Here is a 24,384-nt window from a genome sequence, read left to right on the forward strand (position 1 = left end):
ATTCCCAGACCCACACAACAGACTGTTGCTTCCCCACTTGATGGCCGACCAGTGACTATGGGGTGGGAAGTCCCACACCTGCACCCCTATTGCACCCTACCCAGGAGTATATTTGGCTGGTAGCAGGAATGGGGCCAGGAGCTGAGCTCTACACACAAATACCCACCCCTGCCTTCCCTGAGGCCCAAATCCCCAAGAAACAAAATCCCCAAGATCCCCTCCTGCCGTGGTGGCCCCCCGGCAGCACCTGCGAGGCCAGCACATGGCTGGCAGCGGGGGTCCGGCCTGCCGGGTGCCTGGGGCTGGACGTGCCTCAAATATTTTCCATGCTGTATAAGCACCCGTGGTACACTCCCCGCTCCCTTCGCCAGGAGGGAAGGCGTCCAGGCCTCCCTGCCCTCCCCTTCTCCTGGAGAGGCCCATTGATACCCAGTTGGCATGAAAGCAGGAAAACCAGATTTTATTGATGAACACGTCTTTCTGAGAAGCCACTGGCATCCCCCACCCCACCCCAGAGGTTTGGGGGGCAGCTGGTTTCCTTCAATCTTTAATATGGGATGCTTAAAGTATCAAAATGGTGAGAGAAGCCTCAGCGAGTGCAAAGGGGAGGGGACAGGGGTCCCGGAGCCGAGGAGGGGTGGGATGCTGGGCTATGGGACCCCGGCAAGAGCTGGGTGTTAGTGGGTAGGGCATGAGCAGGCAGGGAAATAAATGAACTTTGGAAGCTGCAGGCTCAATACCAGAGAAATTGAAAAGTTACAAAAATACTGCAGATCTTGGAAAACAATGCAGGCACTTGGGAAGAAGGAGGAAGGCAGAGCTGGCTGGGGCCACAGTCGGGGGGAAGCCCTGCAGGAAGGCAGAAAACAACTCTGGGGGAGAGCTCTTCACATCATCCCCCATCCTGAGCGGAGGCATCGTGGCTTCCAGCCCTGCTGCTCTGCAGAAGGGCCTGGGCTGAAGAACATACTCATGGATTGAACTCAGGGCCTTCCAGGGTAGCTGCAGAGGAAGATTCAGCCAGCAATAAGGCATTGGAGGTGAAAGGCAGCTCCACGCGAGAGCTCAGTGAGGGGTGGCTGGTCCCTGCATGCTATTGCACAGGAGAGGGCAAGCCACTCACGTGTCCCCATCCCGCGTGGAGGAGACGAAAAAAGGGGCACGAGAGGGAAGGAAGAAGGCACAAGTAAATATCCCCTTGCAGTGGAGAGCTCTGTGGGCCCGCACCCCGGGGCTGGCAGGTGAGCCCTGAGCCAGTGCAGCCCCGGCTCCCACCCCAGCCGAGTCCCTCCGAGCGCTCTGATTGATTGTGCCTTGGGTGTGCATGGGAAGGTGGGCTGGGCAGCGAAGCGGAGTTGCTGGTGCAGCACCGGCTTGGAGGGGCAGCTGAGTTAGTCCCGTTGCTCTGGGTGCGGGCAGAGCTCTGGACTAGCTCAGACAGCCCTTGGCTTGTGGCGGGTCATCTTAAATAGGAGCAGCAGGTGGGCAGGCGGGCAGGCAGCAGTCTGTGCAGTGAGCGGAGGGCATGCGGCTCAGTTCTGCTCCTCGTCCCGCAGCTCCGAGGGCAGGAACTTGTACTGCTGCTGCCGGATCATTGCCAGCTTCTTCCGCGCCTCCTCCAGCTCCCGCTCCTTGCGCAGCATCTCCTCCTGGGCCGCGATAATCTGCCAGGAGAGAGCCCCAAGGTCACAACTGCCTCCCACAGGGATGGCCAGAGCTTCTGCCACAGCACTGTCAACCCCAGAGCCGTGTTCTCTGGCTGCTGCTTCCCTCCCATCACAGCCACTGCCTCACTGGCTATGAGGACTGTTTGTCCCTGGGGTGGGAGCATAGCACTCTGGATATAAAGCAGAACAGCACAGCTTCTGGGCTAAGCCCTATATGCTGTGTAGAGGGTCTCAGCACTGGGACTGTGACACCCCATACTAGGTAGATCTCGCCCTCTATCCAGTGCTCTGCTCTTTCCTTGTGCCACAAAGGATACTGTGGGTTCTGCACCAAGGAAAAGCCAGGGCTTTACACTCCTCGGAGCATGCACCATCACCCCCTGCTACTTGTAGTGGGATAAGGTGAGGCCTCATTGTTTAACTGGTGCTCAGTGGTGTGGCAGCAGCTCTCTGGCCACAGAGTCAAACACAACTTTCCCAGGCATTGTTCTGGGAAAAGTCTGCAAGATCAGAGAAAAGAATGAGAAACAGTTCTTAACTTGCTGTGTCTGTTGTTGTGAACATGTGTAATTTCTTAGGGAGATTTGTTCCAAATGTTGGTTTTTTAATTGGCCACTGGTGATGGTGTTTGGGCTAAAGGACCAATCAAGTGAACTAAGGTATAAAAGTATGGGTTTCTTATTAAGGATACATTGATCAGCCTTCTGTAAAACGTGGAGTCTATGCCAATATTACCCAGCCAGGGTAATAAACTTGTTAACCAGGTAAAACCCGTTACAATGATACAATGGGATGGGTGAACTCACAGGATTTCTGTGGGGCTCTCTCAAGACATGACCTGTGCTGGTGAGTGGTAGGACATGCTTCTGAGACTGGCACACACAGGTTGTAGTGCCACCTAGAGCTGCTCCTGCCCTGAGCAGCCTCACTCCTCACCTGTGCAATTCCTCCAACCATCTTCTCCTTCACCACCACCGTTTCATCATGGTCCTGGAAGGCAGCTGCCTTCTGTGCTGCCTTCACCAGATTGTCTGATGCCCTCTTCACGGCATTTCCAGCGGCCTGCAGCAGGGCAGAGGAGAGCATCAGTGTGAGTCACAGCCCTAGGGTATGACTGCTGCTCAGGGGTGTGAAGTAACTCCTGCCCCAGGCTGGGCAGCAGGCAGGACCAGCAGCCAGGAGTGCTGGGAGCTGCAGGCAGGGATTCCTTTACATGGCTCACTGCCTTGTCACCCGCTCATGACCATTTCAGGCGCTTCTGTTCCCAGCCAGGCTCTGGCTCCTCTGAGCAGCGGGCCAGGGACTGGGAGGCAGCCCTACTGCCTCTCCCCAGCCCTTAGCCCCAGTGCTGAGACCCCATGTTAACCCCCCAATACATGGGCATTAACCTCTTGTGTGCCATAGCCTCTGAGGATTAACGGTGCTACAGAACATGCCCCCTCAACATTAACCTCTTGAATTCCAGTGAGGAAGTGAACCCATTTCAGGTATTCCTGTGCCAGGTTGCTGTTCCTGAATGCTGCCAGGCTGAGCAGCCCAGCAGCACTTACATGCCTGGCACACAGCTAGCAGTGAAATCCAAGCAACCTGGAGCCTGTGTTCCAATGAACTTCCCACTGATGGCATACAAGCAGGGAGCATGAGCCAGAGAAAGCATCCACATGCCCTCATGCCACTCCCAGCCACCCTTCAAACAACAGGGGCTGAAGAGGCAGCCTAGGACTTACCTGGAGCCGCTTCATGGCCTCCGAGTCATGGTCAGCCTTCACCTTGCAGGCCACCAGGAGCTGGGCTGTGGAAGCAGCCACCTGCTTGGCGGAGGAGATAAGCTTCTCCTCACTGGCATGGCCCTGCACCGCGGCATTGGCAGCTTCGCACAGGTTGTTTGTGGCAGCAGCCACCATGCGTGCCTGTGGCAAGAGAGGCTGTCAGGGGAGGTACAGGAGCCCTGACTGGTTCCAGGGAGGTTGTGGGGCATAGGATGGAAAGAACCAGCTTTCACAGCATGTGGGAGAGGGAGGACAAGCAAAAGGGCAGAGCATCCTCATGTTTGCAGCAGGAGTCAAGAGGAAAGTTTCCCCCTCAACCCCTCGGCATGACCTTGATACTCACAGCTGAAATGAGACCCTGGGACCACTGTCCATCATCCACTGCGTTGGCTGGGATGGCACCCACCTATGAAGAAGGAGGGAAGGAGCAAGGGTCACCACTCTGCACACCTCTTGTCACAGGCATGAGGGTTGCTAGCAGCCCCAGAAGAAGGGAGAACCCTTCTCTACATTTTCTTCTTCCCCTCTTATGGCCTTACTTTTCCTTGGGCCACTAATTCCCGCTGGGCTGCTGAGGCTGCCTTCACCAGGGCACTTGTGGCTGCAGCAATGGATTTGGCAGCTTCCAGGATCTGCTCCTCAAAGTTCAGGCTCTCATCTGCTTGCTGTGGGCAAAAGCAGAGTGTGAGTCCTAAGCAGGAGTGCTGGGAAAGACGGAGCAGAACAGGAGAATGGCTGCAGGGGGCTGAAGGCAAACATATAATGCTGGATTAAGGGCTATGGGGTGCAGTGGGGCATGGGCTACCCAAGGAAAGTCCAGCTGCGGATGTGGGAAGTAGCAGGAGTACAGGAAGAGGGATCAGTTGTCAGATGGGCCTTGAAATGTGGCTAAAGCACAGGCAGGAGAGCTCCAACCCACCCCAAGCTGAGCACGAAGGTCAGATAAGGCTCAGCACTGCTACCTTGGGCTTGGCTCTTGGTTTCAGCTGCTCCAGCTTCTTGGCTGCAGCCTCAATGGCAGCTGCTGCCCCCAGCAGCTCATTCTCAGCGATGACAGTGGGGTCTTCTGGGTCAACCCACTCCGTCCCTAGGAACACCAGGAGAAGCAAGGCAGGTTACACCTCCATGCAGTCTCATTTCTGAGTTTCCCTGCCTCCTCCAGCAGCTGCTGAACCCTCCACCCTAATCCCAGCCCTTGGTCATGCCCCTCTGAGCAGGATCTTTCTTTACCTTTCATGGCCTCAGCTGCTTGGATGAGCTCAGTGACAGAGCTGGCCACACGCTTGGAGTAGCCTGCCAGCTGCTGCTTCAGCTCGTGGGTTGGCTTCTGCAGGATCTGGGGGGAAGGAGCAGATGTAAGCACCTGGAAAAACTTCATAGGTCTGTTTGGGGTGCACTCCCCAGGGAAGTATGGTGGGATCCCTCAGCCCCCTCCCACATGTGTACACATCAGACACTGTCTGAGATGCTTTCTCAAGTGGGTTTGGCTTTGTGCACCAGGATAGAATGAGTTTCCCCAGGTCTTTGTGCACCAGGATAGAATGAGCTTCCCCAGGGCCCTCCTGCATCCACAGCTTCTGGGACATCTTACAGACACAAGACCCTCAGCACAAGCCTTTCTGAACTCCGCAGCTGTCCACACCAAGATCTCTCCCCTGCAAAGCATTTGAAGCTACAGAAGCATATCCCTTCACTGTCCCCATTTTGGAAGTTTGTTTGCAAACACAAGCTGGGCAAATGGGGATACACTGGAGTGGCATCCCAGCAAAGGAGGGCTCCTCCCCTGGGCTGAAGAGACACATGCACACACCACAGCACACATGTGCACGCACACAGGGTCTGTATGCACAAGCAGAGCTCACTGCTGGCCCAACTTGCACTGACAGGCAGCAGCTGCCCATCAGCTAGAGCAGGGGTGAGTACATAAACACAAACACAAGGACACCAGGGTCCCTGTGGACACACACAAGTCCCACCCCAGCACTGGGCTGGGCACACAAAACACGCCATGAGCAAGGCTCATGCTGAGGTTAGAGACCAGCAGGCACCCCAGTGTTGCCTTACTCACCGGCTGGCAGAGACGAAGAAGAAGAGAGAAAAGAAAGCAGTGAATGCCTCAGCCAGGAGGAGGGGAGATAGGGGAGGGTAGGGGAAGGTGGGTGCTTTTCCTGAGGGGTGAAGGGCAGCCAAGATGAGAAGCGGGAACAAAGGATCAGAGATCCTGGGTGGGGAGCTGTGCTGTCATCATTAGCTCTTACTTCAGTCTTGCAGGGCCAGGCAAGACAGGGCACCTGGATGAGGCTCCCACAGCCAGAGGAGCCACCTACACTCAACGTAGCCATGGATCCACTCTCCTCCTCGTACCCTTTACACCTTATTTCTCCCCACCCTGAATTGCTTCACTGCAGTTTTCAGCCACAGAATCTCTCTGCTTTTGGAGGGAGAGACCTATTGTTACCAAATACCAAGTCCCCATGGAGGTTCAAATTCCTACCCTTCCCCAGTGAAATATGCAGGCTTTCCCACTCTGCCGGAAGCCATGTTTTCCAGCTTGAGACAAATAACCCTTATTCTTGAACCCTAACCATACTTGTTCATGCTCTGCAGAAGGCACTGGTTCCCTTGGGGACAAAGGGTACAGCAATGACCTTGCTGCTGCTGGGGAATGAGGCAGCACCCCATCTGCCATCTCCCCTCCCATTCCCCTAGATCCTTCCTGCTTGTGGTTTCCCAGGAACCTGCTGTTCTTTGATAAACAGGACCCTTGAGCTTCACTCCTGCCTTCGCAAACCAGAGTGCTGTGGAGACTGAGGTGAGTCATGGCTTTTTCCTGGCCTTGTGTTGGGTCATCCCAGCAGAGTCACCAGAGCAGTGTGAGGCTCAGAGTACTCAAGCTGATGGCTGGTTTGCCCTCATGAGCACATCCAGTCTAAATGCCTTATTATTAAGCTTGCTGTCTGCTCTGACAATGTATTTAAAACTGCTAAATGATCTCTGTCTGCAGCTGAAGGCACCCCAGAGGCTACGAGCTTACTAAGAGGCACCTCCAGTGAACATTTTTAAGGATGTTCCAATGTATGATAGTCAAAACATTGCACGGCAGCAGGATGGTAACACCCAAAATACAGGGGAATGGCGTGTTCCTGTAAGTAGGCTGACCTCAGGCACTGCCACACTAAGTCATTAGCCTAATCATCTGTTAACAACAGATCAGCCAGAGAATTTCTACTCAGCACTCCAGCCTTGGCTGCCATGATTCATGTGTGCCTGAAGCATCTTCCAAGCAGACATTTGATCTAGATGGAGAGGATGGAAAACTCACTGCTCTCTTTGGAAGTGTACCCCAGTGGTTACCTCCCTTGAATAAAACCACCCTTTGACTTCTCCTCTACTCAGCTTTGATTCCTAGCTGTCAATTCCTGCCCACCTCCCCCTGTTGCTGCCAATGCTGGTTACCCTCTGCCTAAGGGGGCTTTCCCTGCAGGAAACCAGTTTGGGCTCCACCACTTTGTATCTAGTGACCTCAGACAGCAGACTCTCACTAAACAGCTTAGTGCAACCTTGACACAGAGCTGAATCACTGTCAGTCTGTCCTGTTTGAGAGATACCACAGCACCATGGATTGAGTGTGCACATCCCCACAGTGCCCCTGATTCCACTTCTGTGGTCTTGCCAAGAATCCAAACTGTTGGAAGGACTTCACTGGATCTTTCCTACCATGCTAGAGGCTTAATTTGCTTCTTGTAAACTAATGTTGCAGCTTAAGTCCTTGAGAGGACTCAGTCAGAGGGAGACTGGATCAAAAGGCTGCAGTGGGCTTGCAGTCATTATCTTTGCTGTGGCAGGCACTGTCCATCTCCCACACATAGTGCTGTGGGCATGACACTTTGTTTTCCCACTGCCTGCACTTTTACTGGAAGCTGTATTTTTACAAGATTATGCTACCATGTTATTGATTTCCAGCCTCCATCTGTTTGCACTCAGTTAATATCCATCTGTTGTTAGCAAAATACCTTTCTTAGAGCCTGTTGAGCTCTCTGACATCTGCTTCCATGGCAGGGGCATGGACACAATGCTGTGCCAGCACAGGCAGCACTGTGGGCTGTGCAAAGAGCTCAGTGGGAAGAGGTGAAGAGCCCAGAGGACCTTGGAAATCTGGGGAACACCCAGGCAATCCACGGTCAGCCTCTGCCCACCCTGGGAACCAGAGTGGGGACACTCACCACCAGCACATGCTCCAGCAGCTCCAGATAGCCATCAGCACACTCCTTGCCAAAGCGCAGCGCCCGTTGCCGCACGTCCCCACTCACCTCCGGGTGGTAAGCTGCTTCCTGCAATCAAGACACAGGGAAACCCCTATTCACATCCAGCACCATCTCACTCCACCCACAAATCCATGCTAGAGATCCACACCCACTGTCCGCCCCACCTTGCAGGAGCGCAGCATGTCTGCGATGGCCCGGCGGCTCAGATTGGCTGTGGCAATGACATCCTCCTGCCGGCACGAGTTGCCAGCAGCCACTGCTTTGGCTGTGGCCATCGTGATGCCTTTCGTCATGCGGATGAAGTCCTCCGGGGTGGAGACCTTGGCAGGAGGCACCGGGGAGGAGAAGACCTGTGAGGCGAGAGACAGCGGTGAGGCGTGGGGTGGCAGGCGAGCAGCGCAGCAGCCACAGCACTGCAGCCATACTCACTGCCAGTTCCTGGCGAATGTGCTCGATCGTGGCCTCCAGTGCCCGTGTCCCCTTCGTGGCCTCATCCTCAACAGCCTTCACTGTCTTCAGCAAGGAAGTAACATTTGTCACCATCACCTGTGGAAGGAGAAAGAGAGCCAGATGAATTCCCACACAAGCTCTGGCCTGTTGCCAGCACCTCTCTTTCCCCTGTGGATTGATCCAAAACTGCCCCATCCCCATACTCCATTCAAACTGCCTCAACTGCTCCTCTGCAAGCTGTGTTCCACCTTTTATGTGTCCCTTCCTAACCTTTTGTCCTGTCTGCACCCCAGTTGTGTTCCTGTGCTCACACAGGCAGAAAAAGACCCTTCTCTTTCTCCAGTCCCACTGCCTCCTCCCCCTCTTCCCATCACAACCAGCACAGACCTTGGCAGAGTTCTTCAGCTGGTAGACAGCAGGGTCATCTCCAGCTTTGCCAGCAGCTGCTTTGGTGGCACCGATCAGATCCCCAAGCGCCTTGGCCACATCCTTCACAGCATTGATCAGGACCACCTGGGGACAGCAAGATCAGGGGAATGTCTGAACTAAAGTCTCACTTAGGCTGGGGGTGGTGTGGCCCAGCAGTGAGATTTGGGCACCACAGGGCACAAAGGGAGTCCAGCTCAGCCAGCACCAGCCACAGCCCAGCTCCCTCTCTCCCCAACTCTTGGGATCCAGCCTGATCACCACATGACATCTGCATCCCTCAAACCCTCCAAACAAGCGATCAGCAGCCTCCACTCAGCCCACACACCCATTCACACCTGGGTTTCTGGGTCTTCAGATCCCAGGCTGGCAGCACCCAGCTTCACCACCTCTGCCAGGCGGGTGATGGTGGACACAGAGGACTGGGCAGCCTGGGCTAGCTTCTCCTGGCTTGCTGTGGCGTTCTGCACCAACACCTTGGTGTCCTCCACCAGTGCCTTGGCTGTCTTCAAGATGCCCTCCCTGGAGACAAAATATGTATCAGGGAGGACACAGCTCTCTACTGCACACATGGTTCTTGGGATACAGAGACACTGTGGATCCTGGTTTTCTCATGTGCAAGCTGTAGTTTTGGGAAATTGAGCCAGCACGATCTGAGCTTGAAGCACTCCTTGGGGCTGGTCCACAGCTCAGAAGGCCCACAGGACAGAACTTGACACCCCTGTCTCTGGCTGAGCACAGGCTGGATAGGGTGTCTGGGTACCTGTGGTCAGCAAAGGTCTCAGAGTTCTCCCGGTTGAGGGTTCCTGCTGTAGCAAACATGATGGTGGTGTCAAGGTCAGCAATGATGCCGGAGACAGCGCTAGCTGCTGTGATGCAGGCTTGTGTCCCACGGTTCCCAGCTTGAAGAGCTGCCAGCACATGAGACACCTGTGGGGTACAAGTAAAGTGAATAGGGGGGCAAAGCAGGTTCAGGGAACTCTCACTGCACACACCTCCAACACCCCCAAGGGTGGAGCTGCTTCCTACCAAGGAGAGGAACTAGGAATATTTTGGTCTGCACAATCCTTCTTAGCTTCCAGCTATTTATTTTTGCCTTGCACCTATCATGTTTGGTGGCCTAAGAGATGCTGGACTCAGTTTTCAAATTAGTAAGATTTGCAGATGCCAGGCACAACTTACAAGTGTTTACTGTTTTGTGCTTTTACTTACAAGCACTGCTGCTCTACCCATATCAATGAGACTTTTAAAGCCATATTTTTTCATCTGTTCTTCAGAAGTGTGCTCTTTAGATTGACTTGATGGCCAGGATGCCAACAAAAGGTGGAGACTGATCACTAAGTGTGAGCTGCAAGCACTGCTGCAGATGCTTTGCCCAACTCTGCAAGAACAGATCTGGAGAGCCCTGGCCTATCAGTGGTGTGTAGGTCGGTTTTCCCAGGCAGGCTGCAGCACCTGGGCATCACACTCATCCACCAGATGCTGTTATAGTGTCTGCAGAGGGGGATCCATCTTCCATCCCATCAGCTGGGCAGGGAGAGTGTGGCCAAGAGAGCCAACAGATTCCAACAGGACCAGGAAACCACCCTTGGGAGTGGTGGCTCCAAGGGCACATGGCTGAATCCAGTATCCCTCCCACCTCACCATTGACCTCTCGACCACCTACCTTCTCAGAAACCTTGCGTGCAGTCTCTATCAGCTCCTTCTTGGTGTAGGCATCGCTGGGGCTGCACTGCAGGGCTCCAGCCTTGGTGACCAGGGCAGCACAGCCATGACCCAGCTCCTGCACCCGGCGCTTGATGTGGGAGCCGATCTGCAGAGGAATGTGCGTGTGACAGAGTCAGCAGGGAACTAAGCCCTGCATCTGTGATACCCAGCTCCTCTTTCCCAATCCTCCCACTCAGGAGAAGGAAAAAGGAAACACAGCTTTGCTCCTTGTTTCTATGTCATGTTTCAAGGGAGGTGTAAAAGTTGCCTGCCCCCAGCTCCAATGGGAGGTTCAGGTGTCCCTGTCCTCTGTTCTCACGCCCCAACAGCCCCCTGCTCTGCCCCACAGCACACTCAGCACTTCCCCCAGGCTCGCACCTCCTCATTCTCAGCAGTGAGGGCAGCTGGCTTGGCCTCTTGTGCCAGCTGCCCATAGTCATGGGTGAGTTGGTTGGCCAGTATGCCCAGCTCATCTGGGTTGGCAGTGGATTTGGTGACCTGTTGAGGGAAGAAGAGCAGGAGTTGGACAGGGCAAGGAGGGCAGCAGCCTGACTCAGTGGCAGGCAGTGCATTCTACAGTGACAGTCTTGTTTGCACCCACCATTTCCTGCACAGTCACTGCAATAGCCTTGGCTGTCTTCACCATTGTGGTCTGGTAATCCACAAAGGTACCTTCTGGCTCACCCATGGGCCCCTCGTCCAGCTGCAAGAGACCATCAGGAGATTCTGGCTCCAGCTCTGACCCACAAAGTCTTTAGCTTGTAGGGTTTGACCCTGACTCTTCCCCTCTCCCACATCCAGCCCTGTCCAGGTCCTCTCCTTGCTTTCCTCACCTGGTTGATGGCTTGGGTGATGGAGTCCACCATGCCCCCCACGACACCTGCAGCACTGGCTGCCTCATTCAGGGTGGTGGTCAGGTCCTCCACTGCTTCCTTCATCATTTGCACAGCCTCTTCCAGAGCCTCCTGAGTGTGGGCAGCTTGCTGCAAAAAGAAGCCAGAGTGAGGGAAGACAGGAGGTGGCTCCCCTCCCAGCATGGATGCTGCACACTGACCCTGGGTTTTCCATGTCTGGCACATGTGTGTGCACCATGCAGCACCGACATGCAAAGGAGGACATGCCACTGACACATGCCCCTCTCGCTCACCTTGGGGTTCCCACCAGCCTCCTTGGCTGTGTACAGCATCTGCAAGGCAGATTCAGCCAGTGTTTTGGTCTGGTCCAGGAGGTTCATCTGCTGCTGGTGGTTGGGTGTTTTGGAGGCAGCACCGACAGCTGCCATAATGAGTGGCTCGAAATACTGAGCCATCTGGGACACCTAGGGAAGAGCAGTGTCAGCACCAGCAGCTTCCAGCCCCAGCTGCATTGTACATCTCCTCCCCAGGCACCAAGTGCCACACCCCCATTACCCTGTGCCCTCATTACCTTGTGCCCCAGCTGCGAGGCCTCGGCCCGTGCCGCAGCAGCCACGGGCTCGATCAGGTTGCTGATCTCCTGGACAGCTGTGATCATCTGATTGTGCAATGCCTGTGCAAAGAGAGGGTGTTGCATGAGGCTGCAGCAGGGCTAGGGTCCCTTCATGTTGCTGAGAGCCCAGGGAAGGATGCCCAGTCCCTTAGGCTTGCCCACAGCATGTCCCTGACCCACCTCCTGAGAGATATCTTGTCGGGGGGCCAGCTGCTGGCTGATGGCAGCAAGAGATGCCTGGTCCACCTCCCGTAGGCATCTGTTCAGGACCTCAATGGCCTCATCACACTCCCGCTGTCCTGGAGCTTTGTCCCTGAGTGACAGATGAATCAGCCAAGCACTGGCAGCTGCTACACCACGCCTTCACCCTCAGCCTTGGCTGGTGCCAGTGAGGGGCAAGACCCCTCTCCCAGGCTTTGGGGCAACCCAGTGTGATAGAACCTGGGCACATCAGTGTGTGTTCCCATCAACCCTTGTGAGAATTGGAGGAGCAGCTTCCAGAGAGGATAAAAGGGAGAGTGTCTTCCATCCCCATCCCATCCCTTGCCTGCTTGCACCAGCTGTGTCCAAGGTGATGATGAGCCAAAGCATCCCCAGAAATGCTTGCTCAGGGCAGCAGTATGCGCCAGCAGGGTCAGAGCCACAGCCACAGAAGGACTCTGCTCACCTCATGTTGGTGATCAGCTTCTTGATGGAGTCTGAGACTGTGCGCGAGTGGCCAGCAAGCACTGACCACTGCGGTGGGTCCTTGGGATTGACAGCCAGAGAGCGGGCAGTCTGGATGAGGCCAGCAGAGCTCTCCAGCATGGTCTTGGCTGAAATGACAATGGGCTCCATAGCTCTGCGCCCCTGCACAGGAAGATAACAGGCTGGTGAGGTAAGGGAGTGTGCATGAGAAGTTGCTCCATCTCCCATGACCCTTACCCTGGAGCAACCCCTTGAAGCCCAAGGCTTGCTGCCACTTTCCCATCATACCCCCTCAGTGCAGGCCCCCCAGGCTCAGGGAAGGCACAGCTTCTCTCCACCCTAGAGCAGAGCCTGTCACAGCCAGGCTCCATCCTCCCTGTCCCAACAGCATCCCACCTCTGGGCTGATCTGAGCAGGAACGGTGGCGAACTCTGGGTTGGAAGCGAAGGCTGTCAGGTTATCCACAGCCTCTATGAGAGGGGCAGTGGCAGCACGGCACCGCTCCCGGTTCTCTTCATTGAACTCACCATCCAGGGCCTGGTGTGGAGAGACCAGAGCAGTTACCCAACCCCCACCATACCCCAAATCCATCACCACCACACTGCCTCAGAAGGGACTCCACACCTTGATGGTCTTGACCAAGTTGGCAGTGCTGTTGGCCACCTCCTTGGCCGACTGGACGAATTGGCGCTTGGCCACAGGATTGGCAGTGCGAGAGGATGCCAGGCGGCATGTGTTGCACAGGGCAGAGGTGTGTTTTGCTACGATGGTGGCTGCTGACAGCACCTGCAGGGGGAAAGCAGAGTAAGGCAGGATTCACCTGCTATTCCTACAGCTCTTCCTTCCCACCCACCTTATGTAGGGCACCAGTGACCACAGGTATCCCTTTTGGGACCCAAGAAGGATCACAAAGATCCTACAATGCCCACAGAGCCCCCTATTTGGACTGTCACCATTGCACCAGAGCTGCCAGCTGGTTCCCAGTGCAGCTGATGGGGCCTAATGAGACACTAGCTATCATCTTGGCCAACTCTTGGGATGCAGCACTTCCAACTAGCTTTGTACTCCTTTTGATGCAATCAAATGCCTGTAATGGAACCCCACCCCACACTCACCTGGGACTGAGTACAGGCAGGGTCCACCAAGTTCTGGCAGGCCATCTGGATGGCTTGGTTAGCTCTAGCAAACTGAGTGGGATCCACCAAGCCCTGCTGTCCAGCCTGGCTGTTGGGGTCTGAGACTCCCACAAGATAGGCAGCCTAGGAACATGGGAGACATGGTGAGAGAGAACCTGCACACTACTGTGGTAGTAGCTCTCTGGCCACAGAGAGACACTTTTTTTTTCGTTCTGGGAAAAGGCTGTGCAAAGATCAGAAAAAAAAATGAGAAACAATTCTTAACTTGCTACACCTGTTGTTGTGAACATGTAAATTGTGTTATGGAGATTTGTTTACCAAAGGGTAGTTTCTTAATTAGCCAATGGTGTTTTAAGTAAAGGACCAATGAGGTCCACCTGTAGCAAACTAGGATATAAAAGATCAATGAGTTTCTTAATAAAGATATATTGATCACCCTTCTGTAATACATGGAGTCTTTGTAACTTATTACCTACCAGGGACCCCTTAAAATAATACACTGCAGGGAGGTTCATAGAGGGCATGGGCTGCTGAAAAGTCTGGCAGCATTTCCCACTGATTTGGAAGGGCAGGGATGGGGTGCTTACAACAACTATGCCCCTGGGGTAAAGCTCAAGCCTGTGACTAAATGTGTCTCACCTGGGCAGCTGCCTCTGTCAGCCCACAGAGAGCTTTGGAGGCGGCACTGATGGAGTCGCCAAACTCAGGCAGTTTGCTGTTCTTGGCATTCTGGGAGATGCCAGCAATGGACTCTCCCAGCACCTGCAGGACACACCACACACTGATTATGGAGACCACTTCTGACTCCCACAGTGTTCCCAGGGTCAGAGTTCACTGTGCTTCATTGGTAGGGGAAAAACCACCTTTCCCTTTATTCCCATATCCTTCCCAAGACCTTCCCTGTTCTTCCCCAAACCTCTATTCAGGACTTACCTTGGAGTTCTCCATGACACTGTCAAGGCAGTTGAAGTAGGACATGTCATTGACAGTCTGGGTGGGGTTCTCCAACAATTCCTTCACCGTCTGCAGGGACATATGTGTCACACCCAGAGAAAAGTTCTGCATCCTCCACTTTACCTCCTCTTCATTCCCTCCTGTTCCTTGCAGGGGGGTGCAGCTCCCCTCATACCCAATATCTCAACCCCTCCAGTGCCTTGTCAACATGTGGCTTCTTACCTCCAGCTCTCGCAGGGCATTGTCACATTCCTTCTGTCCTGGGGCCTGCTGGGTGCACATGGTGATCAGCTGGTTAATGCTATCAGTCACAGCCCTGCCAGGGACATAGAAGAAAGATCCACAGATCAATGCATGCCCCACCACCCAGCCCCACTACAATCTATGGCCAGCAGCTCTCAGGGAGCAGTTCCTCTTACCGTGCTGCTGCTGCCAGCTGATTCTTGAGGTTGGGGGCAGCAGGGTCAGCAGAGAGAGCTTTTGCAGCCAGCAGCAGCTTGCTGGAGGACATGGAAATGCTCTTCAAGTTCGACACCACCTGTGCTTGGTCCTCCTTATTCTGCAAGGAGGCAAGATGAGTTTTCTGCAGTATCTTTTAAAGTCCACACCCATCCTGGGTCTTCTCTGGGGATTCTCAAGCTGAGCTAGTTCCTTTCGTCCAACTTGTCCGCCAACAGCAAGGAAACACGAATTTTTGCTGAACTAGCCCAAACCACCTTCTCCCTGTTCCAGTGCTTTTGTACAGTTCCAGTTCCCATCTCCCTGGCTGCATTGGCCACAGCCACTCTAAGCACCACTGCCTGGCCACCCAGCCTTTGGCCAGCTACCTTCTCAGATATCCCAAATTTCTCCCTTCATTCAGGATACCCCAACAGGCATTTCCTCTCACCGGGGACTGGCTGGCCATCTCCACTCCTGCCTGCAGGAATTCATTGAAGTCATGTCCAAATTTGCCAGAGGACTTGGCCAGGTCTTGAGGGGTGCCACGTGATGCCTGAACCAGCTCATTGGCAGATTGATTGAGCCCTGCTGCTGCCTGGTTCAGCTGGCTCTGCGCCTCCTGGAAGCTCTTGGTGCTGGGAGGGAACTGGAAGGAAGGAGAGAGGTTAGGAGAGGCAGAGAGATGAGTGGAGATGGCGGATGAAGGTCTGGCACATGCTTGCAGATATGCAAGAGGAACCCGATACAGTTGGACCAGCCCACATTGCTAGATTTTCCCCTTCCCCTCCTGCTCCAGCTTAGCTCACCGAATCTGACAGCAGCCTCTTGCTGGCCTCTCCCACCATGCGGATGGCAGCATCCACGTCCCGCTGCCCTGGCAGGCAGTTAACGCAGCGGTTCAGGGCTTGTGACACTGCCTTGGCCACCTACAGGGAAGCAAAGAGAGGTCACCACCTCCCAGCCAGCCCCACACCCTTCCCACAGCCATGGAAACAGGGCACACTGGGGTCCCCCTGTCCCCACCTGGGCCAGGCGCTGCTGGCTCTCTGGGTCACCAGGCTTGGCCACAGCTTTCCGGGCCTCCTCAATGAGGTTGTTGGCTTTGTCCATGACATCACTGGCACACTCCAGCATGGCACTCTGTGCCTGCGGGTCAGAGGTGTTGGCTGCCACACCACGGGCAGCCTGGCTGAGTGAGCGCAGGGCCTGGGCCACTTCCCGTGCAGCAATTCCTGAGGGGATGGAGAGGTCAATGCCTGTCAGCTCAGTGCCCCTTCCCCCAGCCCTGTTGTGGAGGCCAGTACCTGTGTAGTTCTCATTGCCCTGGGCCACCTCTCCCAAGAGGTGAGCAATGGCAGAGCTGACAGCTTTGGTGCTGTTCCCCAGGTCCTGGGCACACTTCTCCATCTGCAGGGGTGCCAAGTTGGGACATGCTGGTGAGCTGCACCTTTTGGCAACTCCACTGCCCCAGAGTCCACCCTGAGCCACCCTTCCCTGCACTCTCACCGTCTCTCCTGGAAGAGGCTTGAGCTTGCCATCACGGGCAGCTGCCTTGGCTTCCTGCAAGTCCCTCTCCAGGCTCTGCACCAGACCCAGTGCAGAGTCTATCTCCAAGGGTCCACATGCCTCCTGAGCCTGTGACAGAGCAGAAGGGAAGGCGAGCAGGTGACCACGGAGCTCATCTGGCTGTGGCAGTGACCAGAACCTGCTACTGGCTGTCCCCACCGTTCCCCAGTGCTCTCCACAGCTGGTGTCTCACTGCAGGATGTGACTCAGCCTCTCACCTTCTGGGCTGCTGTGCGGAGCTCAGCCAGAGCTGCAGCCAAGTTCTTGGCACACTGGCTGAGTTGCATAGCAGAGGCTTGGTCCGTTATGGTGGGGACAGTGGCCTTGGCTGCAGCTACCATCTTCCCACCAGGCTGTTGGGCCAGAAAAAAAAGCAGTGAGAAGGAGATAAAAATGCAGCATCTCAGCTGCCTGTGTGCAGACAATCTCCCAGTGTCTTAAAAGGGACAGGCACAGGCACAGTAGGAAAGCTGTAATGCTAGAGCTGGCATGGGAGACTGGGCGGCATGGGTACCTGCAGGAAGTTCTGGCTGGCAGCAATGAGAGCCAGCTGGGCACTGGGGCTGTCCGGCTGGGACTGGCTTCCTCGCACTCCTTGCACCAGCATTGGGATCTGCTCTGCCACCACCTGCCAGAGAATAGGATCAATGAAGAGGATCAGTCAGAAGGACATGGATTCAACCCAGGACCAGTGATCAAAAGACCAGCTCCTACAGGACCTAAGGGAGTGCCTTAGGATCCAGTCTGACCACTGTGGCAGAGCAGAAGGCATCAGCATGGCCGATGGGAGATAAGACAGGGAGAGAGAGTACAGGGGATGCCAGGATCAGGCCCAGACCCTTACCTTACAGCTCTGCACCAGCTGCTGCTGAGCAGCAGGGTTCTTGTTGGAGGAGGAGGCATGCTGTGCGGCAGCGATGGTCTGCGTGGCCGACGCGGCAGCCTGCTTGGCTGCATGCTGGCACAGGGAGGCACAGGTTAACACTGACAGTTTGTATTGAGCCCCACTGCCATGACCAGGGCCCAGATCCCCCAAACAACTTCTCTTGTACACTTCTCTCCTGTGGCACCCAAGCATCCCCAGCACCCCAAAACAACACAGTGCACACAAGGGAAGGGAGATCTCTCTGTGAGGCAGCATGGACACTGTACTTGAAAAGAACGTTACCCCTCTGGAAAGAGGAGTCGTATGGGGGCTCCTGGACAGGCCTTGCTCACTGACTGTGCTTGCTTGCCCTTTGCAGACCCTTGCCCAGCATCTCACCTCCAGCTTGTGCACAAGCTTCTTCTTGATGGCATTCTGGGCTGCAGCATTGGTTGCCATACGGAGCCCTTCTGCTGCCTCACGCAGCCGCTGCTGCTGCTCCTCACTGTCCGGGTGGGCTGCAGCTCCCTGGAGAAAACAGAAAACCCAACACATCTCTCAGGGACCATGGACCCTTTTCCTCCTGAAGCAGGATGTCTGCTCTGGCCTCTACAAGACAGCCCTGTTTATGGTACTTGGGAGATGTTCACAGCCTCTCTGGAAAAGTCCAGCAGCAGGGGCAATAACACCTCCTCTGCTACCACCCACAGCTTCCTGAAGCTCCTTCCCAGGAGAAGCCCATGCCACAGGTCCCTGGCTCAATGCAAGACCTTGTTCTTGAACTGCTGCTCAACCAGGGGCTGTTCATCTCTACCCAGCACTGAGCCAATAGCATTGGACAGGACTGGGGCCAAAGCCAGCATCCACCCTTCCCCACACACTGACCTTTGCAGCCTCCACCATCTTGGCAGTGGCATCAGCTAGGATCTTGGCTGCACTCAGAAGCTTGCGTGAATTCTCCAGGTCTGTCTCTCCCTCAGCATCAGCTTTGATGGCATTTACAAGGTCAGAGGTGGCCTGGGCCAGAATACGAGCCTGACGCACCATTTCCCCTGGAACAGTATGGAAGTGTGGCCTGTTAGCAAGTCCCAAGAGCTCTCTAATACCTCCCTATCCATTGTGCTTTACTCTGGGTGTCTCACTCTCACCTGCATCGCCCATGGAGCTGAATATATTCTCAGTGACATTGAGGATGGTGTCAGTGGCCTGGTCATAGCGTCCAATGGGCTGCCCACCCAAGGCATGCTGCTTGATATGTTGCAGCAGGTTGTTGAGGGCCTGGGTGACAGCTGTGGCTGCCACCCCCACCTGCTTCAGGAGCTGGTCATCACTGGTGGCTGCCTTAGAGGCCTCCACACAGCCCTCAGCCGATTTGGCCACCAACTTGCCAGCCTCGATCAGCTGCTCCTGGCAAACTGGGGAGCTGATTGTAGGAGCCACAACCTGGAAGGGAGAACAAAGGCTGGGCAGCAAGCATGGTATGTTCCATGGAGGAGCTACCCCAAACTTCTGCTCCTCCAAAGAGGATTGTCATTGCTGGGGCACAGTGTCAGGACCTCCAACAAGAGGCAGCCCACACTTCCTGTGCCAGATTCCCAATGTCCTGCCTTAGCACACTTGGTCCTGGTACACATAGGACCGCTGCAAAGCTGCCCCCCAGCCAGGTGAATCTCAAAGCCCTGATGAGGCAAGGGTTAACCTTGCTGCTTACCTTGGTGCAGGCCACCAGCTGGGAGGTGGAGAGGGCACACTGGGTGGCTGCTGCGATCACCTGTGTCTGCAGTGCAGCGTCCTCCGTTTTCTGAGCCACATTCTTGGCTTTGAGCACCAGTGCAGCGGCAGCATTGGCTACTGCCTTTGCCAGCTGCATAAGCATGTCCTGGGAGGGGACAGAAAGGGTCAGAAAGGCAGCCATGGCAGTGGGAGCAGCTGCAGCCATCTGCAGGGTTCTCATGAAATATTCAGATGAGATATGTGAGCCCTTGGGGCCCTTTCATCCACTCTGTCCCAGCACCTGCAGCACTGAATACCTGGAAAGGCTGGCAACACTTTGACCCCATCTCCACTGTGTTCTACACCTGGCAGTGAAGCTGTAGCCTGGCCCTGAGCTGCAGCCTGCACTGCCAGCAACACCACCCACAGGAGCTGGGGCAATGCTCAGCATCACTACAATGCCCATTCCCCAGGCAACCACCTGTCCCCAGTTGTACCACAGCAAGAACCTACTGCAAGGCACTGCTGGTACTTACTGGATTTGATTTGGTTTGCAAATATTTGAACACAGTGGAAAGATGCCAAACCCTTCCAGCCAAGCAGCAGGCACAAGCCAACCATGGCACACCCACACCATGGGCAGCTGCCAGCAAGAGGCAAGTGGGAGATGTTCCCATGCTGGTCACCTGTATTTTAGGTATGCCAGCAATTTTTATTTTGAATTCTAACTTGTTGGCTGACAAGCTAGAATACATCTTTGCTTTTATATCTGAAGCTGTAAGAGAGGTGTGACAAGGCAACCAGCTTCCTCTCTCCTCAGTGGCAGGTACACAACAGATGCCAGGAGGCAACAGGCAGGGACCAGCACACAGTGAACTGCTTTCTTGTAGGTCACCATGACAGCACACTGCAGCCTTCAGAATTAGCCCCTATGGCACACTGCTGGTGAAAACTGGTAGCACCATCCCTAAATAGCAAAAGCCCTGGTAGGCAGGGCAGGGCTCTATGCCTACTGTAGCTGCCAACCTCCTTCTGTGTGTGTGATCACAGCAAGAAGCCCTGCACACCACAACAAGTAAGACTCTGGCCACCAAACCAGACCAGTTACAGCATCCCCTCGCCTCCTGCAAGCCAAGACTACTCCAACTACAATCCATCACCTTTTGCGACAGGAGGAAAGACTGGAGAGTGCATGCATCCAATTCAAGAGTCCCCAGACCACTGCATCTGAGCCCATCAGAGGAAGTTCGTACACTCGGGTCTGACAACTGTGAGGCAGAACATCCTGCTGCTTGACTGCAAATTGTCTTCCAGGTCCTAAATCTGATATTTGGGGATATTATATTCTGGAACTGCTGCATGGCCAAACATGGCTTACTGCCCTGCTCCTAGCTTTCTGCTCCCCTTAGAGAGGCTCCTTAAGGCCTCTCTACTCAGTTGAATCTGTGCAGCTGCCATGAACAGAAATCCCTACTTTCTGGAGTATTTTGGTCTACAATATGTCTGGATTGTCCTCCCCAGCACAGTGCTACCTCCTTTGTGCTGGCAGGAGCAATAATGGGAAAGCAAGCCAGTTGGCAGTCAGCTCATCTAAAATTGTAAACTGCCACACAAGGCTCCACCCATACTGGGTCTCTGATGGGGGCAGGCAGCCAGCTCCCAACAGGCAGGGCTGAGGTGGCTGCAAGGGGTGATCTCCAGAGCAGCACTTGTTCCAGCAGCAACCCGAGAGTATGGACTTCAGAGATACAACCATCAGAAAAGCAGAATTTTCCAAGAACCCTTCTCCAAAGATTTCAGATTATAGTTCCCAGAGGAGCCCCCTTCACACTGGAGATGGCAGGGACCACCAAGCCAAACCAGGCCTGTTTTACCGTCTTTGGTTCAGAGGAAGGCAGGATCCAAGCACACTGGTTTTCTGGGATCTACATAGAATCCACAAGATAAGAGGTATTATATCACTCTAGAGACAGAGATGGGCAATGGTCTGTCCCCTCTGTCACAAAGTCACCATTGAGAACCGGTGAATGTTCACCCCGGACTCCGCCTGTGAGGTCCTGTGCAAAGGCCCAGTTTTACGGAATGGGTGTCCTTGATTGCTTCTGGGTGCACTCACCTGGAACCGGGGGTCAGTGTCACTCTCCCCTATCTGCTGCAGCAGCTCCCCACTGGTTTGCCCCACCAGGCCAGCAGCCTGCAGGAGATTCTGGCGAGGCTGCAAGAAACAAGGCAAAACCAACACAAGGCTCATGAGGAAGCCTTAAAACTTCACTCAGTGGTTTCCCTTGGCTTCCCTCTTCTTCTCGGTCCCACAGCCCCTCCAGCTCCCCACCTCAGCACTGGCAGGCTGTGCTGTTTTCAGCAGGTCTGAGACGGCGCTTGCCAGGTTCTTGGCTGCCTGCAGAAGCTGCCGCCCGTTCCCTCCCTCATCCTCCATCAGCGCAGCCAGCAGCTTCACACCCTTTGACATCTCCGTCAGGTTGGAAGAGATGGTGGTGACAGCACAGCCCACGGCAGTGTAGTCTGTGTCTGCTGGATCCCCTGCACAGGGAAGAGAATGGGATGGGATGAGATGGGATGTGCTCCAAGTGATGCTATAAGAGCATCCCCACACCTGTCACTGATGTGGTTTTCCTTTCAGGGAGCAGAAGGAGTCTTTCAGCCAGACAAGAGAGACCAAGCATTTTACTGAACTGGGGCATCTCTCTACTCCAACTCTCCATATACCTGCAGTGAGGTTGACGACTGAGGCCGTGCCAGCAGTTATGGCATCCACTTGGGAGTGGATCTCATGCTTCGACTCATCCATCTTGTTTTTGCGCCAAGCTTTTGATGCCTGAATGGGGAGAATAGGATCAGAAGATGGTGGTAGAAGTGGTGGGCAGATGCACACATGCTCACACAGAGAAATGCGAGGATATAAAGAGTGGGAAGACCTGTAACCACCCAAATTCTCTAGTCTGCCCTAACCAAACAACATGACCAAGAGTCCCCTCCATGTCTGGCCAGAGTGGGATACAACTCCATCTCTTTTGAGGCAGCAGGTCTTCCAGGAGCTGCTAACATTTCTGGGAAAGTGGCCAACCTCACCCAGTACAGCTTCCAGCAAGGGCCACCCCCAGCAGCCCACCTTCACCCAGCACTCACAGCATCCTGCCCAAGAGGTGGCAAGGTCTCAAAGTCATCCAGAGTGGCCTGGGCTGCATGCACAGCCTGCATGCTGGAGTTGATAGTGCCAGTCAGGGCTTGCTGGGCTGAGGTCTGCAACACAGAGACAGAATGAGTGAAATATGTCAAAAGTTTGGAATCCAGGATTACATATTTGCCTCAAATGCTCCCCAGCAATGTGCTGCTGATGCACCACTCTAGGTAGGTCTCCACAAAGTGGGGTGCATTTTGCAAAAAAGGAGACGCCCCTCTGCAACTCCCACTGGAAAATGCCTCATGCCACTGTGGTTACAACTAAGTCTCACAGTTAAGCAACTCTTGGGGAGTGGGGAGAAGATGCTGTGAGATCCCATGAGGCTTTTACAGCAACTGCCCACACCAGGCTGCACGGAGCAAAAGAAATTGGCCTCCTCATGGCCTTTTCCAACTGCTTCTTCAGTTGCACAGGAGATGGGGGCACCAAAACATGGCACTGGGTTCTGCTGCAAACCACAGACCTAGTGGGGCTGTCCAGTCACAACCTGAAATGAGAGGCTGCAGTCCCTAGCCAGATTAAAACACTGGGGCATAGCTCAAGTTTGCAGAGAAGATGCAGGAGGACGCTGGCTCAGCCAGGCCAGCAAGCACACAAAGCCAGTGGCACAAAGCTCCTGCTCTTCACAGCAAGACAATGCTTGGTCATGGATCCAAACAGATTGGTTTACACAAGCCTGACAGTCACCTCTCAGAGTTTGTGCCCTATGGTGAGCACAAAAAAAGCTTACCAGGGGAGGCATGTGCCCTCGGTGCATCTGGCCACTGGTGATTTGCAGCTGAGGCTGTGGCATTGTGCCCACCTGGAAGTTTTCTGGCCCTCCAGCCCCTGTCCGCATGATGGCTGGCAGGGCTACTGAGCCCAGCTCTGCCTTGCCTACATGGTTAAACTGCTGTTGCACAACTGTTGACCTGAAATGGGGAGAAATACCAAGTAAAGGAATGCCTACAGCACTGGCACCAGGCTCTGTGGGCATGACAGCTCTTCCTCCTTGCTGTCCTGCAAGCTTTGCTGGAGCACATTCTCCATTCAACTCCTGTTTGGCAGCTGCCGTGCTCCTGGAAGACTTACTTCTTTGGAGACACAGAGTCTTCCAGCATAGTGGACTCCTCATCACCCTCCAGTCCAAAGTGATCTTTGCTCTTTTTCTGCAAAGGGAAAGATAAAATGCTAACCCCAAGCCCTCCCCTCCTCCTGCAGCCTAGACACCATACCAGGGTCACAGGCTCCCCCTGCCCTGCCTCCAGCTTTCCCAGCAGTACCATCTGCCAATGGCTGTTTGGAGGCAACTGGAAGGCACATTCTGTACGGCTCTCTGGAGAGGGACTACTGTAGTGCCCTATTCAACAGATCCTCACCTTTTTGAGGATGATATCGATGTAGCCAGCAATCAGCTGGGCAATCTGTTCCCCTTCCGTTGTCTGCACTGAGTAGTAACCATCCTGGTAATCTCCAAAATCCTGCAACAGCAGGGCACAGGGTAGCACTGGAGCAGGGCATCGGCAGCCATCCTGAGCCCCTCAGCTATGCACTAAGCATCCGAGCACCAGCCTTCAAAGCAAGTGCTGGGAGAGGCACCAGAGGAGGGCAAGGCTGTGCCACCATGGAGCACCAGCCGAGAGAGGGGCTGGAGTGAGAGCAGCCCCCCTGCGGGAGTGCCAGCGGGAAGGAGGCATGGGAGACCAGTGCTGGTCCCTACCAGGGTGAAGCTCTTGGGTGAGGCTGCCCAGCGCTTAATGTTGGTGAGACTCCATTCCTGAATCACTTCCTTGGTCTTCTCGTCCACACGCATCACACACTCCTTGGTGATCCCCAGCAGCCGTGGCACCAGCTTGTTCTTCCCCTTCATCTTCTCCTGTAGGCCATAACAGAAGGTCTGTGGGCTACCCCCAGGATGGATCCGCTGAGGCAGGGTTATCTGAGGTCTGCCATAGCTACCAAAACACTTACAAGGCCATACTTTCTAGTGGTGACAATTACCACATGCAGCTTGACAATGAGAAAAAGCATGAACCAAGGGTTAGGAAGGCAATGCACAGGGAAATGCAACAGGAAAATGCAAAATAAAC

The 24,384-nt window shown here is 54.7% G+C and overlaps 1 protein-coding gene across 1 annotated transcript in view; it reads right to left on the bottom strand.

Moving 5' to 3' along the window:
- Positions 1 to 433: 433 nt before the first annotated feature.
- The window catches only part of TLN1 (talin 1), a 35,338-nt gene continuing 11,387 nt past the window's right edge, over positions 434 to 24,384 (bottom strand). The window contains exons 10-57 of the mRNA XM_021554728.2: positions 24,015 to 24,170; positions 23,674 to 23,775; positions 23,387 to 23,463; positions 23,046 to 23,226; positions 22,261 to 22,374; positions 21,841 to 21,949; positions 21,446 to 21,654; positions 21,230 to 21,328; positions 19,112 to 19,279; positions 18,549 to 18,843; positions 18,286 to 18,452; positions 17,800 to 17,928; positions 17,380 to 17,493; positions 17,050 to 17,163; positions 16,754 to 16,888; positions 16,476 to 16,604; positions 16,274 to 16,376; positions 15,993 to 16,201; positions 15,776 to 15,895; positions 15,418 to 15,615; positions 14,948 to 15,087; positions 14,751 to 14,844; positions 14,508 to 14,597; positions 14,214 to 14,336; positions 13,554 to 13,697; positions 13,063 to 13,224; positions 12,835 to 12,975; positions 12,419 to 12,600; positions 11,932 to 12,064; positions 11,710 to 11,811; positions 11,432 to 11,602; positions 11,118 to 11,267; positions 10,886 to 10,987; positions 10,663 to 10,782; positions 10,244 to 10,390; positions 9,341 to 9,507; positions 8,916 to 9,099; positions 8,539 to 8,664; positions 8,131 to 8,247; positions 7,866 to 8,051; positions 7,660 to 7,767; positions 4,667 to 4,772; positions 4,399 to 4,523; positions 3,976 to 4,101; positions 3,780 to 3,842; positions 3,395 to 3,577; positions 2,604 to 2,729; positions 434 to 1,664 (exon numbers count right to left, since the gene is read on the bottom strand). Of these exons, the coding sequence (XP_021410403.1) occupies positions 1,533 to 1,664; positions 2,604 to 2,729; positions 3,395 to 3,577; positions 3,780 to 3,842; positions 3,976 to 4,101; positions 4,399 to 4,523; positions 4,667 to 4,772; positions 7,660 to 7,767; positions 7,866 to 8,051; positions 8,131 to 8,247; positions 8,539 to 8,664; positions 8,916 to 9,099; positions 9,341 to 9,507; positions 10,244 to 10,390; positions 10,663 to 10,782; positions 10,886 to 10,987; positions 11,118 to 11,267; positions 11,432 to 11,602; positions 11,710 to 11,811; positions 11,932 to 12,064; positions 12,419 to 12,600; positions 12,835 to 12,975; positions 13,063 to 13,224; positions 13,554 to 13,697; positions 14,214 to 14,336; positions 14,508 to 14,597; positions 14,751 to 14,844; positions 14,948 to 15,087; positions 15,418 to 15,615; positions 15,776 to 15,895; positions 15,993 to 16,201; positions 16,274 to 16,376; positions 16,476 to 16,604; positions 16,754 to 16,888; positions 17,050 to 17,163; positions 17,380 to 17,493; positions 17,800 to 17,928; positions 18,286 to 18,452; positions 18,549 to 18,843; positions 19,112 to 19,279; positions 21,230 to 21,328; positions 21,446 to 21,654; positions 21,841 to 21,949; positions 22,261 to 22,374; positions 23,046 to 23,226; positions 23,387 to 23,463; positions 23,674 to 23,775; positions 24,015 to 24,170 (6,678 nt within the window). The 3' untranslated portion in view covers positions 434 to 1,532. The remainder of the gene's footprint in view (positions 1,665 to 2,603; positions 2,730 to 3,394; positions 3,578 to 3,779; positions 3,843 to 3,975; positions 4,102 to 4,398; positions 4,524 to 4,666; positions 4,773 to 7,659; positions 7,768 to 7,865; positions 8,052 to 8,130; positions 8,248 to 8,538; positions 8,665 to 8,915; positions 9,100 to 9,340; positions 9,508 to 10,243; positions 10,391 to 10,662; positions 10,783 to 10,885; positions 10,988 to 11,117; positions 11,268 to 11,431; positions 11,603 to 11,709; positions 11,812 to 11,931; positions 12,065 to 12,418; positions 12,601 to 12,834; positions 12,976 to 13,062; positions 13,225 to 13,553; positions 13,698 to 14,213; positions 14,337 to 14,507; positions 14,598 to 14,750; positions 14,845 to 14,947; positions 15,088 to 15,417; positions 15,616 to 15,775; positions 15,896 to 15,992; positions 16,202 to 16,273; positions 16,377 to 16,475; positions 16,605 to 16,753; positions 16,889 to 17,049; positions 17,164 to 17,379; positions 17,494 to 17,799; positions 17,929 to 18,285; positions 18,453 to 18,548; positions 18,844 to 19,111; positions 19,280 to 21,229; positions 21,329 to 21,445; positions 21,655 to 21,840; positions 21,950 to 22,260; positions 22,375 to 23,045; positions 23,227 to 23,386; positions 23,464 to 23,673; positions 23,776 to 24,014; positions 24,171 to 24,384) is intronic.

This window comes from Lonchura striata, chromosome Z (genome assembly GCF_046129695.1).
Source record: "Lonchura striata isolate bLonStr1 chromosome Z, bLonStr1.mat, whole genome shotgun sequence".
NCBI lineage: Eukaryota > Metazoa > Chordata > Aves > Passeriformes > Estrildidae > Lonchura > Lonchura striata.